The 17,464-nt window shown below is 36.9% G+C and overlaps 2 protein-coding genes across 2 annotated transcripts in view; both read right to left on the bottom strand.

The window, feature by feature from the left end:
- The window catches only part of LOC127847113 (N66 matrix protein-like), a 147,310-nt gene that overhangs the window by 83,650 nt on the left and 46,196 nt on the right, over positions 1-17,464 (bottom strand). The gene's annotated exons all lie outside the window — the stretch shown is intronic.
- LOC127864878 (mediator of RNA polymerase II transcription subunit 13-like) lies at positions 557-14,958 on the bottom strand. The gene is made up of 5 exons (XM_052404769.1): positions 14,917-14,958; positions 14,166-14,333; positions 10,091-10,197; positions 8,326-9,615; positions 557-1,846 (listed from the first exon to the last, which is right to left on the bottom strand). The coding sequence occupies exons 1-4, from the start codon at positions 14,956-14,958 to the stop codon at positions 9,483-9,485; spliced, it is 450 nt and encodes a 149-aa protein (XP_052260729.1). The 3' UTR covers positions 557-1,846; positions 8,326-9,482.

The raw sequence follows: 17,464 nt of genomic DNA, 5'->3' as shown, positions 1-17,464 counted from the left end.
AACAAAGAAAAACGTTGAAAACTAGACGGCATTTTTTAAAATGAAATATGGCACCAATTGTCTGAATTACTACAAATAGTCGGATTTTATATGAAAATTGTTATTTTGCGTGTGCGCCATTTATAAAACAGTTAAATATTATATACCGGTCGCCGTGGCCTAGTGGATAAGGCGTCCGCCTCGGGATCGGGGGTTCGAGCCTCATGGGGAGCATTTGATGTTGATCATGGGACTTGTTCCGAAATGGCCGATTTGTGAGCCGCGAGTTAGTTAAAAATGAACCGACTTCCATCCGCCTGGCATAGTGATAGGAGATGTGAGGTATACACGCATTGTCTCATAACCCTATTGGCTGGCCCTTTTAATAAAAATACCTTTTATAAGAAAACGTGGATCTGTTATCATGAGACAGCTTTTGCATAGTTTTTTTTTTCCAAAGAAGTATAATAATCAGCACTTCGTTAAACTTCAGAAAGACAAAGCTTAAAGGAACAGAAGTATAATTTTATGTTTCACTGTAACGTGTAATTTTAGTGAAAGAAGAGTCAACAATGCATATATTTTTCGCTTTTATCATAAAATACACTCAACAGTTGATTTCAGTTCTAAATTAATATTTACATCTCATATTTCAATATGCAATACACTCTGAACGAATGGTTAACCTATTAACAATTCCAGGTTAAATTGTGATACAGCAACCAGTGACAATATCTGACTGTAATGTACAGAAAAAATACCCATTGAAAGAACAGATCTGTGGTTCAACACCACATTGTTCAGATAAAAGTATCTAAATGCAAGAATTGTAGTTCAACATTCCTTTAACAAAACATGTTTTATGCCATAAAAAACGTTCTAAATCTATACAACTGTGTGTTCTATGAATATAATATAGAAATTATAGATGTACACACTTTTGCTTGTTTTGCCAGTATTTCTGGGAACATAGTGTGTTATCAAGGCTTTATAATTGCATAAATAGATAAATCAGCATAGAGATGCATGCGTACAAATGTGAAAGAGTAAAACATTCAAAATTCATTTGCAATTTTCGCAGTGTATGCAAATTGTTTGCACATTTAAAGTTATATTATGCGCATCTAACAGTATATGCTATGCTTATAGGTGTCTATCGCAACAGTTGTTTATTTTTGGTCTCGACACCTCAGATACATAGAAAAATAATGCAACTGAATATCAACCGTACTTTTGTTTTGACAACTGACGACATGATTCAATGTACGATGTGAATCTAAATATAGTTTTAGTGCAGATTTGTTCATACAACACAAAGAAACAAATTTGTTTTACGGATCATTTCTGCTAAGAAGACTGTACAGTTATGTAAAATATTGAATATAATATATATTTGTTATAAACAACTGGTAGCAAGATGAGTTGTAGATAATTGGTCAATTACCACATTTTAACTAACTCTTTTGACCTGTTAATTCTTTTCAGCTCAATTCAACAGTGAAAAATGCTCATAATATCACTTTAACAATAACATATTCCAGATTGCACCAAAAATAACTAGAGCTTTGTCACAGACGTGACGTATACCCCCACGTGCCGCATTGACACAGACTATTTTGCATGCTGTCTTCACAAAACAAGAGAATCTAATTTATGGCAATTTTTAAGAATTATTAAGCCATTATCATTTATAGCCATTTTGACCTTTGAACTATTGAATTCTTCCACATGACACGCCATTCTATGACTGTGAACAAAATTAATGTACAGAGTCATTTTAAAATCTCACAATGAATGACATAGTTATGGTCCAGACAAGATCATGTATTGCCATTTTTGACCTTTGAACTCAAAGTGTGACCTTGACCTTGAAGATATCGACGTAATTCTTTCGCGCGACAAACCGTCCAATGATGGTGAACACATGTGCCAAATGATTTTCAAATCTCACAATGAAGGACATAGTTATGGCCCGGACAAGTTCATTTATGGCCATTTTTGACCTTTGAACTCAAAGTGTGACCTTGGAGATATCGACGTAATTTTTTCGAGAACCGTCCAATAATGGTGAACAAAATTAATATGCCAAATGATTTTTAATTCTCACAATGAACAGCAAAGTTATGGCCCGGACAAGCTCATTTATGGCCATTTTTTACCTTTGAACTTTAAGTGTGACCTTGACCTTGAAGATACAGACGTAATTCTTTCGTGCAACACACCGTCCAATGATGGTGAACAAATGTGCCAATTGATTTTAAAATCTTACAATGAATGACATAGTTATGGCCCGGACAAGCTAATTTATGATCCTTGAACTCAAAGTGTGACCTTGACCTTGAAGATATCGATGTAATTCTTTCGCTGGACACACCGTCTAATGATGGTGAACAAATTTTACAAATGATTTTAAAATCTCACCATAAATGACAAAATTATGGCCTGGACAATTATTTGACCTTTAAACTCCAAGTGTGACCTTGACATTGGAGATATCAACGTACTTTTTTCACACGACACACAGTCCCATGATGGTGAACAAATGTACCAAGTCATTTTAAAATTTAACGATAAATGACATAGTAAAGGTCCGAACAAACTTTCGGTTTAAAAGTGACCCCGTGACCTAGTTTTTGACCTGGCATGACCCATATTCAAACTTGACCTAGACATCATCTAGATACAACTTGTGACCAAGTTTGGTGAAGATCGGATGAAATTTCAGGACAGACCGACCGACAGACCAACAAAGTGACTCCTATATAGCCCCTATTACCAGTTATGGGGGTATAATAAGATAATTTAACTGAATATTGGTACATAAATGAATGAAGTAAAATAGCCTTGCAATAATAAAGAATCGCAAAACTAACAAGGTACCAGCCCGATCATTGCATTTTAAAAATGTCTTTGCAGTAATCAAACAAATATTTAAAACCAAAGATGCAAATGAAATATTATCAATTTAGTAATTTGCAAAAACGTAGCATGATAATTAGTAGATAGTTGTGAGGGAAATATATGGTCTTCTTTACCAGTTGAACTTCCAACCTGATAAAACTCCTTGATTTAGTATTGTTCCAGCCAAATCTACCAGGATACATTGGACTGGACAAGAAACACCTCTTCATTTTGATTAACATATCTGATAACTTTATAACTTTAATTTTTACTTGAATTCGTGGCAACACACTTTATTGAAAAAAAAAATGCAAATGACCCTGTCCGTACAAAAAAACATGATAATGAACACATAATGTTGAAAGAAAACAAAAGTTTAGATCCTTTTTCTGCAATTGTGTGCATCGATACTTAAATGGTTATTTAACAATTATAATAGAACTGTTATGCATTCAGTTTGACGCTCTGTCACAAAAGTAACAATTACATCTACCTTATATAATCTCTAATATCTTGCATTTATGCTTCAGTATGTTATAATGCTTTCAAACTATGCTTTTATAAATGAAAACACATGTAAAAATGGTTAGCATGTAGCAAAAATGTTGGCATTGGTACTAGAATTCAAAAAAGTTATGAACTGAAGAATATAACAGAAATTATGATACAAAAATGAGGACATTCACATAAATAGCACTTGAAATATTTTTTTAAAAACATCTACTCATGTTAACATACATGCATCAGTTGCGAAAGTCAACAACCTTTTCAAATGGCCACTACTAAGAAGTCCATCAGACAAAGTATCACAATACAAAAGCTCTCCCATCGCTAATCCTTGCTACTCTGATATAGCATTCAACAACCTTTCTACAATCACTTTTTACAGTATGTACAAATTAAGACAAATTCTCACATTGTCAATAAATATATAATAATTATGACTATGAACATAAATAACAAAGTACCTAAAATTTTGGCAGACAAATGTCAGCAGAGACAAAAAATACAATTTGCACCTCAGGCTGCCCCATGATTCACTGATAACCCACAGTTAGGCAGTTGAAATATCATAATTTATAACTTTCTGACCCAGGCCTTACATCAATTATGAACCAATGAGGCCAACTGGCACAAGAATCACCAGACAAAAGGTGTGCAATCCATTCATCTAGGAAGACATTAAAAAACAATAGGCCTAAACTGCCTAATTCAAGCTACCCAATTACTCACTACATCATCTTAAATGATTTTGGCAATGACAAACAAGAGGGCCAAGATGGTCCTAGTTCGCTCACCTGAGAGGAGTCGGTTCATTCAATCTTTACCAAATGTCAAACTTGACCTAGATATTGTCCAGACAAACATCCTGGTGAAGTTTCATCATTATTTCATCTGCCAGTCATGATCAATGTACCTATGAAGTTTCATGATCCTAGGCGTAAGCATTCTTGAGTTATCATCTGGAAACCATTTTTCTAAGTTGAGTCACCGTGACCTTGACAGCCATTGTGTGAATACGTTATTTGGCACTGTGACCTTAACCTTTGACCTAGTGACCTGATAATCAATAGGGGTCATCTGCGAGTCATGATCAATATACCTATGAAGTTTCATGAACCTAGACATAAGCGTTCTTGAGTTATCATCCAGAAACCATTTTACTATTTCAGGTCACCGTGACCGTGACCTTTGACCTAGTGGCCTGATAATCAATAGGGGTCATCTGCGAGTCATGATCAATATACCTGTGAAGTTTCATGAACCTAGACATAAGCGTTCTTGAGTTATCATCCAGAAACCATTTTACTATTTCGGGTCACCATGACCTTGACCTAGTGACCTGAAAATCAATAAGGGTCATCTGCGAGTCATGATCAATGTACCTACGAAGTTTCATGATCCTAGGCCTAAGCGTTCTTGAGTTATCATCCGGAAACCATTTTACTATTTCGGGTCATCGTGACCTTGACCATTGACCTAGTGACCTGAAAATCACTAGGGGTTATCTGCGAGTCATGATCAATGTATCTATGAAGTTTCATGTTCCTAGGCATAAGCGTTCTTGAGTTATCATCCGGAAACCATTTTACTGCTTTGGGTCACCGTGACCTTTGACCTAGTGACCTGAAAATCGATAGGGGTCATCTGCGAGTCATGATCAATGTATCTATGAAGTTTCATGATCCTAGGCATAAGCGTTCTTGAGTTATTATCCAGAAACCATTTTACTATTTCGGGTCATCGTGACCTTGACCTTTGACCTAGTGACCTGAAAATCAATAGGGGTCATCTGCGAGTCATGATCAATGTACCAGAGCACCAGATAAGGTTTTGTGAAATTCTTAAATAACTACCAGATTTAAAAAAAAGAATTCTTAACTCTGAAATTTTATTCTTAACGTTACTACTAAGTTTTGGAAAATAATTCTAATTTTTTCTAAATGACCTAAAGTAAATTATAATGGTTATTTTCATGCAAAAAAAAAGCAAAATAAACATACTAGCAACTTTATTTATACGAGTTCAACAGTGTCTTTTCAGTATTATACAATTTTTTTTTCAAATACCTTCATATGCCCAAACTGTGCTTAGATTGCATGTCTTAGATGAATTTTTACACATTTCACAATTAAAACGGGTCTCCCCTTCAATCTTTTCAACGATTAGCCACGGGACTTGTACCTTTCACTCGTTCAATGTTTTTTTGTGTGATAAAGTTTGGACCCGTCGTGTCGCGTTTTTGTTTAGCTTTTCCGACTGTGTCATCAACTGAACATACAACATCGTATAAGATCTTTTCTATAATGTCTTTCTAAACATTTAACTTCGGCTCACTTTGCGTACAATATGTTAAAAGCGTGTTTTTGGACGCTTTTCAGTTTTTTAGGACGTTTTCTGAGCGCCGCCATTGTTTTTTGACAGATAGACTGTATACGCCGCTTTTATTGGAAAAAATGCGCTTTGTTAAACAAACACGATAAACAAAGATCTTTAATACGCGAAAAGAACTCAATAAAAAACGATACGAACCGATGTAAAAATAATATTCGTAACTTGATTTTGTAATTCTTAATGGTACGACAAGATTTTAAAATAAATACGTAACGGACTTGAAAATAATTCGTAATTACGAAAATACGACCCTTATCAGGAGCTCTGATGTACCTATCAAGTTTCATGATCCTTGGCATAAGCGCTCTTGAGTTATCATCCGGAAACCATCTAGTGGACGGACAGACCGAGAGCAAAACAATTTACCCCCTCTTCTCCGGAAACCATCTAGTGGACGGACAGACCGAGAGCAAAACAATTTACCCCCTCTTCTTCGAAGGGGGGGGGGGGGGGGCGCGCATAATGAGAAAACTGCCCCCCTCCCAGCAGCCATGTTATTCAACTGACCGGAACCATTTTTGAACTCAACTCTCGTATCAAGGAAACAAATGTTCTGAGCAAATTTCATAAAAATTGGGCCAAAAATGTGACCTACTGTGTTCACATGTTTTTTATATATACATATAGAGAAAAATGCCCCGCCCACTAGTGGCCACATTTTTTCACCGATCCAGACCATTTTAAAACTCGTCCGAGATATCAATAAAACCAATGTTTTGACCAACTTTCATGATGATTGGGCAAAGTGTCTAGAGTGTTTACAAGGTTTCTCTATAGCCAAATAAGGAAAACTGCCCCGCCCACTAGCAGCCATGTTTTTCAACGGATCGGAACCACTTTTGAGCTCAACCAAGATATCATTAAGACAAACATTTTGACAAAGTTACATGAAGATTGGGCATGAAATGTGACTTCTAAAGTGTTTACAAGGTTTTTCTTTTTTTGACCTAGTGACCTAGTTTTTGACCCAGCACAACCCAGTTTCGAACTCGGCCGAGATTTCATTGGGAAAAAGCTTCTGACCAAGTTTTATGAAGATGGGACAAGAAATGTGGCCTCTAGAGTGTTTACCAGCAAATATTAATAGACGGACGGACATACGACGGACAAAGACCGGTCACAAAAGCTCACCTGAGCAACCAGGTGAGCTAAAAACACAAGGACTAGTATCTGAACATGTCCATCATCCTAATGGTTTATCATAAAACATGTTTTCCGTGAAACCAAAGGCCCTGGTGTGCAAGGTTTTGAAAAGTCTGGTTTTGCATGATATGACATCATGTGATTCTTTTCACAAATAATAGGGTTACATACTTTCATGCATTATACGAAAAACCCAGTCTGACTGTTCCTGATTTATCAAAATATCCAAGAGCAGACAGATCAAATATGCATTTGGAATGCCCAGTCTGTACCTAAACTATTTAACTACATATCTCAAATGTGTTCATTCATATTTATAACCAATTGGTTGTAAATCTCTATTAAATTGGAATGCCCATGATATCAACTTGAAAATTGCGCAACAAAAAAAAACATTTGAAAAAAAATCCGAGACAAATAATGCAAATACTGATATGTCTTAAAAACACTTTGCTTTGCAAAATGTCAGTTTTTCATTATCATCTATTTGTCAAAATTGGTCGGGCAATTATGCTTTATACATTTATATTTCAAAATGAAATACTGATTTGCACATGACAATTCTCAATTACAGAAACACCATAAAGTGTACCAATTGGTACCATAGATAAAAATAAATAATTTACCAAAAAGAGGCTCATGACAGTTGAAATGGCATAAAAGTGATATAGAATTAAAGCAAAATAGCGTCACTATTCAACTTATATCATGGATAACAAATAAATACATGCAAAGTGAGGATCATTAAATAAATATGTATTTATTTATGTTAATCATACATCTTTCTATCAAACAAAAGATGACAAATTTTGTCAGCTTAAAACAAATTAATAATTAATTAAAAAAATTCAAATTCATAAGTTAAAATTCTGAGCTCAAAAGTTTGTTCCACTAAACCGACTGACCATTGTTTGCAAACCCAAAACTAGTCTTTTGATATTTAAGGTTGTATTTTTGATTACTTTTTATTGCTATCAATAAATTAGCTTAAAAATATGGGAAACAATATTGAATAGATTTGGAAGAATTAGGCCATATAATATGGTTTGTATAGTAGGAAGTCATTGTACCGCAACAAAAGTTATCAACAAGGGACAAAATTGTCACAAAACCAGGTTTTCATTGTAAAAAAAATCTGATTAAGGGAGACAACTCAAACTGAACTTTTGAAATGAACAAACAAAATTAACCCCCTTTGTAAGTTTGTTTCAAAATAAATCTATTTTAAGTTGTGGTGACCTTGACATTGGAGATATTGACGTGATTATTTCGTGCGACACACCGTCCCATGATGGTGAACAAATGTGCCAAATAATTGTAAAATCTCACAATGAATGACATAGTTATGGCCCAGACAAGCTCATTTATTGCCAATTTTGACCTTTGAACTCAAAGTGTGACTTTGACCTTGGAGATATCGACGTAATTATTTCGCGCGACACACCGTCCAATGATGGTGAACAAATGTGCCAAATGATTTTAAAATATGACAATGAACGACATAGTTATGGCCCGGACAAGCTTGTTCCGCCCGCCCGCCAGCCAGCCAGCCAGCCCGCCCGCCCGCATTCGCCAATCTAATAACCAGTTTTTTCCTTCGGAAAACCTGGTTAAAAATAAAAGTTAAGCTGCCCTACAACACCATTTTTTGGTGAGGCAAGTGGAAGCAAATTCTTTCCACCTTATCAAAATACACTGAACATGTGCCAAAGTAATAAAATATGAAACAGATTTTTAAGTTTACTGTAAACATACTGAAAGCATAAACAAATTCCTCAAGAGCAATAAAAAGAGCATTTCTTCACTGAGAGGTAATTTTTTTTATTAAAGTAACACGAGCAAGAGAAACATTGAGACTTTGTTATGTGTAAAATTAATGATAAGACAAGGTTCATTGCAGCAGCATCTGTTAAATTAGTATGGAAACTGCCCTGCCCCTTCCAATGAATGTGTTCATTGCAATAAGAAATGGGGAGAGTACTTATGCAAAGCTTTCCTTGAAATTTAACTGCCCTCAGATGCAAGCCTAAATTAAACCGTATTTGCCCTCAGATTTAAGCTTTTCTTGAATGGGAAAATGCCATCAAATGCAAGCGTTCATTAAACCCCAACTGCTCTCAGATACAAGTGTTCATCAACTTGTAACTGCCATCAGATGGAGCTGAATTGTGACTGATCTAAATTGCAAGTAAACATTCAACCCTAACTGCCATCAAATATAAGCTTACATGGCACCGTTAATGCGCTCAGATTCAAGCTTATTTTGAATTGTAACTGTCCACAGATATGAGCTTTCCTTAAACCCTTATGCAAACATTATTTGAACTGTTACTGCACTAAGATGAAAGGGTCATTGAAACAGAACTGTCCTCAGATAAAAGCATTCATTTACCAGTAACATTCTTACACTGGAGATGTTAATTGAAATGTGACTGTCCTGAAATTTAAGCTTTCAGTGAACCATTATCGTCCTCAGATTTGAGCTTTCATTGCACCATAACTGCTCTCAGATGAAAGCATTCACTGAAAATTCAATGAGCTGTAGGCCATCAAGGGTCTGGAACTCAGATGTAAGCATTAATCGCATGGTAGAGCTGTATGAGGACTGAGAAGTGAAGAGGCAGGCAGGACTGGCGTTCATTGCGTACGGAGTCAAATGAGAGCCATGACAAGGCGTTGTACTTCTCCAGAACAAACCTGCAACAACAAACAGTGCCATTAATCAACACTTACTTCTGACTTCCTGTTTACTGTATGATGCTGAAAATAATATTGAAATGTTTATACTGAGTTAATTCTATTTTAAGTTTTGATATTTTTTCGTTTATATTTGGGGCCGATAGGGGGACCCATTCCCAAAGGCAATATGTATTTATTTTCTCAAATGGGACCTAAAAATGCCCAATAGAAGATTTAAACAACAAAAACATTTTTTGGTCGGGTCCTCTTCAGAAATACAATAGTACAAAAGTAAAACATCAAATCTAAAAGCCTGTCTTCCTATAAACTGTTATTATTTTGCCTAAATCATAAATTATTAAATACAATAAATTTCAATACATATTTAAATGTTGAAACTGCAATATTTAAAGCAACAGCTAACTTGATTTGGTTTTAATGCATGATTTTTCCAAACACAAAAATATGACAACAAAACCCTGCACATACATACCTTAAAACATCACAGGTGAGGTTAGAGTCAAGGGGGTGGGTGTTACCAGGTGCCGTGCTGTGCATGAAGTCATCCTGGTTGGTTGAGAAATGAACGTGAAGGGCAGACTGAAGTTGAACAGAATATTTGGATAAAAATGATTGAAATAGAACTTGTAACAAGAGCACCGCATAACGGGTGCCACGCTCGGCTGTGAAAGCTTGTCGGATTTTTTTTTTCTGGTTACAGTGACCTTGACCTTTGACCTAGTGACCCAAAATGGTCTACATATGAAGTTTCAAAGTTGTAGGTGGAAGCACTTGATTTTAGAGCCAATGTAAAGGTTGAGGCACGACTCCGGACGACGAGCAGGCTATGACAATACCTCGGGTTTTCTCCGAAAACAGCCTCGCTAAAAATCTGGACTTCACACACAATCCTTTAAATTTTTACAGAATTGTTGACATTTTTCAAGTCATAAATGAAGTTATTATTTTTGAATCATTTCCATAAGTTTAACCAAAAGATAAGCACCTTCAGGGGCTCTACTGTCTCAATTAAGATCATATTGACAAAATTTTCTGTGTAATTAAATATATTTCATACCATTACAGGGCTTAACACTAACTTTTTTTTCCAACTAGCCCGTTCGGGCTAGTAAATGCAGAACCTACTAGCCCGGACCAATCTTTCATGTGCCTGACCCAAGTATTATCAAAACCTTTATATTTATCATTCAACATGTATTTTCTTGTGCGTGGAGATGCGCAATTATGATTCAATCATTCTTATTAGCTTGCCTTACTAATGCTAGCCCAATGAATTCAATATTCATCTACTACCCTAACCCTAACCCTGCCGTCTGTCAACAAATGGTAAGTGAATCTAAGGTGTCGCAAAATAACGTGTTACGGTAGTCGTAACAATTGTGCAGGTGATCAACCATTAACATTAGTTTTGCAAATTGAATTGCGTAACAAAAGATTGTCAAAACACTTAACTAATCGATTTAAACAAATAAAAGTTATTTAAAATGGATAAAGTACTAATAATTTTATTGTAACTTTAGTGTTAATGTCGAGTTTTATACCTTCAACGATCCCGGAAAATCCTGGGCAAACCCGGCTTTTAGTTTAAAATGTATTTTTATCGAAAAAAATCACTTCGAGTATCCAATCAAAAACCGTATCTAGCGGAATTCCGTTTTAAAATAGGTACTGACGTGTTTTACCAGGACAACAGCCGGGGATTTTCTGAATTGTCGGCCTCTTTTTGATTGCAATCAGGGGGTTCCAAATCTATTTCGAGATACGATCTGTTTGTTGTCTCCGACTTTACTATGGGATTTTAATTGTCATCTGATCATACTGAATTAAGATTTCTGCATCATTGAAAAGCTTATTTGAAATGCAGTTATTAGAACACATAAACCAGCCCAGAATACACACGACCGGTCGGGCATGTTCCTGGAACATTGGCTAGCCCGAACCTAGGTACAGGCAGTGAATGTCGTTCGGACGTACCTTAGTGTTAAGCCCTGCATTATATTGCATAAAGTTCATATTCATGAAATATTTGTAATTGTTGAGGATGTTCATTTTGCAATAATTTATTTCAACACTTTTATTTATGCAACCAACATTGTTGACAGTTGGTATAGGGTATTGCAAATATATTACAATCTCAAATTAACATTTTACTTGCACATTGCGGAATCCTCCTTCTAATCATATTTTACTAGTTTTTGTTGATACTGGTATAACAAATGTCTCTCCATTATGCATGACTGAGAACCAACACAGCATTAATGTTAAACAAGAGGGCCTGAAAGGCCCAAAGTCACTCACCTGAGATAACAAGATATCATTAAGACCAATCTTCTGACCAAATTTCATGAAGATTGGAAATAAATGTGGCCTCTAGAGTGTTAACAAGGTTTTACTAAAGCCATTATAACCATATAAGGAAAAATGCCCCGCCCCTGGTGGCCATGTTTTTTAAAGCAACCAAAACCATTTTTGAACTCATCCAAGATATCATTGGGACAAATCTTCTGACCAAGTTTCATGAAGATCGAAAAATAAATGTGACCTCTAATGTTAACAAGTTTTACTATAGCCATATAAGGAAAAATGCCCCGCCCCCAAGATGGCCATGTTTTTCAACCAACCGGCATCATTTTTGAACTAGTCCAAGATATTATTGGGATGAATCATTTTACCAAGTTTCATGAAGATCGGACTATAAATGTGGCCTCTAGAGTGTTAACAAGATTTTACTATAGCCATATAAGGAAAAAATGCCCCTCCCCTTGGCAGACACGTTTTCAAGCAAACGTAACCATTTTCGAACTCATCAATGATATCAATAAGACAAATCTTCTGACCATATTTCATAAAGATTGGACAATAAATGTGGCCTCGAGAGTGTTAACAAGGTTTTACTATAGCCATATAAGGAAAAATGCCCCGCCCCCTGGCGGCCATGTTTTTCATCCAAAGGGTTTCGTCCAAGATATTATTGGGATGAATCTTCTGACCAAGTTTCATGAAGATTGAACTATAAATGTGGCCTCTAGAGTGTTAACAAGATTTTACTATAGCCATATAAGAGAAAATGCCCCGCCCCTTGGCAGCCATGTTTTTCAAGCAAACGTAACCATTTTCGAACTCATCCAAGATATCATTGAAACCAATCTTCTGACTAAATTTCATTAAGATTGGACAATAAATGTGGCCTATAAAGAGTTAACACGGCAAATGTTGATGGCGCACGATGGACAAAAAGCGATCACAAAAGCTCACCATGAGCACGTTGTGCTCAGGTGAGCTAACAAGGGACAAAATTGTCACAAAACCAGGTTTTCAATTTGAAAAAAAAGTCTGATAAAGGGACAAGTCAAACTGAACTGAAACATGAGCACCGCATAACGGGTTCAACGCTCGGCTGCGGGTGCATTTTTTAATAAATGAAGCTTGACAGATTATATTTGTTTTTAGAGGTCACAGTGACCTTGACCTTTGACCTAGTGACTCAAAAATGGGTGTGGCATGTAGAACTCATCAAGGTGCAGCTACATATGAAGTTTCAAAGTTGTAGGTTGAAGCACTTTGATTTTAGAGCCAATGTTCAAAACCTTAACAAAATGTTAAGGTTTTACCGGACGGCGGACACAATGACGGACACGACACGACTAGCTGGCTGTGACAATACCTCGGGTTTTCTCCGAAAACAGCCAAGCTAAAAATGGTAAAAGCTATACTATTTATCTAGTTTTTAAACACACTTATAATTCTAGGCATTCAGCAACATTGTTTTCTGAAAATTATGTTAGTACTTCCACTAACGAAAGCCATGACAACAAGCAAATTCGTTGATTTGATATCCCCTGCTAATATGCTCTGGACACTCATACCAAGTTTCAATGAAATCCGCCAAAGCACTTCCAAGATATGGCTCCAGACACACAAAAAAGCATTTTTTCAAGATACAAAGGGCTATAACTCTGTTATTAACAGATGGTGTACAATGCACTTTGGCGTGCATCATCCTCTTATCCATATATATACTCATACCAAGTTTCGATGAAATACGCCAAAGCACTTCCAAGATATGGCTCCAGACACACAAAAAAGCATTTTTTCAAGATACAAAGGGCTATGATATGGCTCCCGATAGACAGACGGACAGAAAACGCCAAAACAATATCCCTCCACCTATGGCGGTGGATAACAAAATAAAGAGTACCGGTATCTTAAATCGCTCAATAGTTGATTTCGAACGTATAGAGCAAAAAGTTTTGAATGCATAGAGCAAAAAGTAAGGTTTTCAGAGTTAATAAGGCGTTAATTTGTTTAATGTGGCCGTGTAAGATTTGAGAGATGGCCATGTTCAAATTGTGAAATGTATGCCTTAGGCCATTCTCAAAGAAGATAAAAAAGCCGATAACCACATTGAAAACTCATACACACACAGTGACATTAGTGGAAAGTAGAGGAACAATTTGGTAACAAAAAGACAAGGCAAGCTCCATGACTTTGTACGAAATTGTCTGTGTCAGACATGATATTTCGCTAACACTAACACTAATGCTTACCTTAAAGCACTTGACGGACGTGTGTTCATTGTCGGGGCAGGCTGACCAGAACCACCGAGGGAGGGGTCCAGTCTCGGCAGTGGAGATGTAGTATCCCATGGCAAGGGGCTGTTGGAGCAGGTTGGGGGCGTCATCCTGGGGGTCCTTCTCCTGGGGCGTGGCACTCATCTGTAAAAAAACACAACAGGATTATGAATAAAATGCAAGGCTAAAAACTTACCAATTGACCAGTGGCCATATTGGGTGTTTTTTAATACTGCATGCAAAGAGGCGATAATAATGTTTTTTTCCCCCATTTAATCTAGATGTCCACCTTAAATTCAAGATCGCGCAAATTTCTTTGCCAGTTCAAGTAGTCATTTAGGAAAGTGCTGCAATCTTCACAAATAACTTAGTTCAACATTTGTAACACAGCATTAATCATTATTCTACTTTTTACAACCACTCATGGCAGAAACCTTGAAATTGTTTGCCGTCTCTACCTTTAACTTCAGCAACATCTTCTCCATAAGTACATGTATGTAAGTATGATTTCAAGCCATATAATATATTTCAATATTAACTTGCTATATGACAATGTTCACTATTGTGATATTACCTCAATTTATTCCTAGTTTATGACCCAATAAAAGTAATAGTATGTAATAGCTTAGACTAGACCCAATTACGCAGATGAAATGGGTCTCTATACATTAAGTGTTTACATGATAATTGCACACTTTACTCTGCAAAAAGTCACAACCCCACTTACCACATTGACACCATTCATCTGGGAAGGCGAGTTTCTGCCCATATCAAGCTGACCAGGGGATCCTGGGTTGTCATGCGGCGGAGTTCGTCATGGACACAACACATCCATCAGATTTGCAAAGTCATCGGAGTTGTTGGTCGAAGGTCGTTGATGATGTTATCTGCAAGATCCACACCAAACTCCCAAATTGTGGCCACCAGATCAATTCCACCTGTGGCATCCAGCTGGTTCTGTTGAGTACTAGCCTGCGCTGTGGCAGAGGTTGGAAGACGAGAATATGAGAACATGATGCATCCCGTGGCGTCTGCAGCGGGGCAATTTCGCCGCTGCTTTTCGCTCTGGCTTTCACACACTCGGGCATAAGGTTGAAGCTACGGTGTTGCTCAAACGAGATGAGGCAGGCACTGACTATGGTGGGGTGTTTCGCCCTCAAACTGTGTGTGCACTGGGAAACACATGTCCCGCATCCTCTTGTTGCACTTCGTATGTTCTTTCTTGCTCAAGAGACCCCGACCAACCTACAACATACAAACATAAGCATAAAGTCTAATTTTAACTATATCAAAAATATTCTTTTCTGGCATTGATTTATTTTTCTAACCAAAACAAAGCTATTTTCAGCATTTTTGGTTTCAATACAAAGGAATTGTGTCAGATTTATTACTTAAACAAAACAATCTCACTTAATCTCTATAAAACATCAACAATTAACAAATGAACATTTAATCTAAATCTACTTAAACAGTTTAACACTTTAACAAATAATTACCAAAACATTGCAAAGAGTTAAAGTTGAAAAAACGTTTTATAGTGTTTTTAATTGTTGTTCATTTATGACTGTAATTTTGGTTGGCAAGACCTACACATATCAGAGCAAGGCAAACAGCCTTACCCTTCAGTTCCCCATGCCCAATCCGGCCAAAGCGACCCGACCACGATCCGTGCAAGTTTTTGGAAGACATGGAGATCACGCCCTAAGATAAAAGTCCCCACCGCCTTTCCGAGACCCAATCCTCCGTGCTGATGTCTTCTTACGACGATTTCTATTAATATGAGTTGTGTTCTGAGAAAAACTGGGCATAATGCATGTGCGTAAAGTGTCGTCCCAGATTAGCCTGTGCAGTCCGCACAGGCTAATCAGGGACAACACTTTCTGCTTTTACGACATTTTTCGTTTCAATGAAATTCTCTTCTTAGCAAAAAATTCCAATTTAAGCGGAAAGTGTCGACCCTGATTAGCCTGTGCGGACTGCAAAGGCTAATCTGCTGGGACGACACTTTAGGCACATGCACTATGCCCAGTTTCTAAGAACAAGAATCATATCAATTATAAAACAAGACGGGTTTATTTCCAACTAAAGGTTATGGTAATACATGAAGATTATATATTTGGTACAAAATCATATGGGCGTGGTAAACAGCAAATTTCACAGGGAGGTAAAATTTCCCTCCTTATTAATTTTTAACAAATAGTGATTGCCATTTAAAAACTTACACAATGAACACATTGTAAACTAAGGAAACATAACAGATGTCTGCACATGCTCTGCGAAAAGAACAAACAAAGCTGCAACTACCAAATATATCAACATACATAATATTTTTTAAATAAGTTAAGCATTACCCGTTCACATTCGAAGGAATGCAATCAGCAGAAAGGGACTGATTGACAAACCAGTTTTTTTTTCCGAAGTTCAAAATTGATATCATTATGTTGAAAATGTACTGAAAAGGTACAGAAAACCAACTGTCAATTAACCAAAACAAGGCCCTCGCATTGCTTTACCTGTTTGGAATATCAATGTTGACAGTGCAGGTTTCTATGGTTTCGCCCCTGTCATCCGTACAGGAGGCCAGGAGCCAGCGCTGGTCCTCTGACAGGCAGTACACACACAGAAGTATGGTGCTGTTCTCACGCTTCTCACTGCAAGACTCGGCCAACTGCTCCTGCTTGTCTTTCAGTGGTGCAAGAATGAACGGAGGATTGTACAACTTGTAAAGGCCTGTAGACTCGATCTAGAGCGAGAGAGAATTTATATCAGTTGCGTTCTAGTCGCGTTCTGAGAAAACTGGGCAAAATGCTTGCGCGTAAATGTGTCATCCCGATTAGCCAGTCCGCACAGCTAATCTGGGACGACACTTTCCGCTGTTATGACATTTTTCGTTCATATGAATCCTCTTCTTAGCAAAAATCCAATTTTGGCGGAAAGTGTCGTCCCTGATTAGCCTGTGCGAACTGCACAGGCTAATCAGGGACGACACTTTACGCACATGCATTATGCCCAATTTTCTCAGACACGACTCATATGAAAGCAGATCATTTGAGAACATTGTTATACGTAAGGCTTCATTGATGTGAACAGAAAGAAGATTATTCACCAATGGCTGAGAAATTTAAGTTTATTCTTACTTGACTTACGAAAGAAGCCCAGAGTTGTCAAAAATGTTTGCCTAACAGCCAGAGTATTAAAACCTGCCTGGTCTTGAAATCCATTTAATTTGTAGATGGCACTACCCACATGATATATGAATATGCAAACAAGACATG

The sequence above is a fragment of the Dreissena polymorpha genome, chromosome 1 (genome assembly GCF_020536995.1).
Source record: "Dreissena polymorpha isolate Duluth1 chromosome 1, UMN_Dpol_1.0, whole genome shotgun sequence".
NCBI classification, from domain to species: domain Eukaryota; kingdom Metazoa; phylum Mollusca; class Bivalvia; order Myida; family Dreissenidae; genus Dreissena; species Dreissena polymorpha.
This window is presented reverse-complemented; position numbering and strand designations above follow the sequence as displayed.

Coding starts and splice junctions, on each gene's coding strand:
- LOC127864878 (XM_052404769.1), bottom strand. CDS start 14,958: ATGGGCAGAAACTCGCCTTCCCAGATGAATGGTGTCAATGTG. Junction 10,198..14,165: donor CGTCCGTCAAGTGCTTTAAG/GTAAGCATTAGT, acceptor GTTCAACTTCAG/TCTGCCCTTCACGTTCATTT. Junction 9,616..10,090: donor CTCACCTGTGATGTTTTAAG/GTATGTATGTGC, acceptor TTGTTGTTGCAG/GTTTGTTCTGGAGAAGTACA.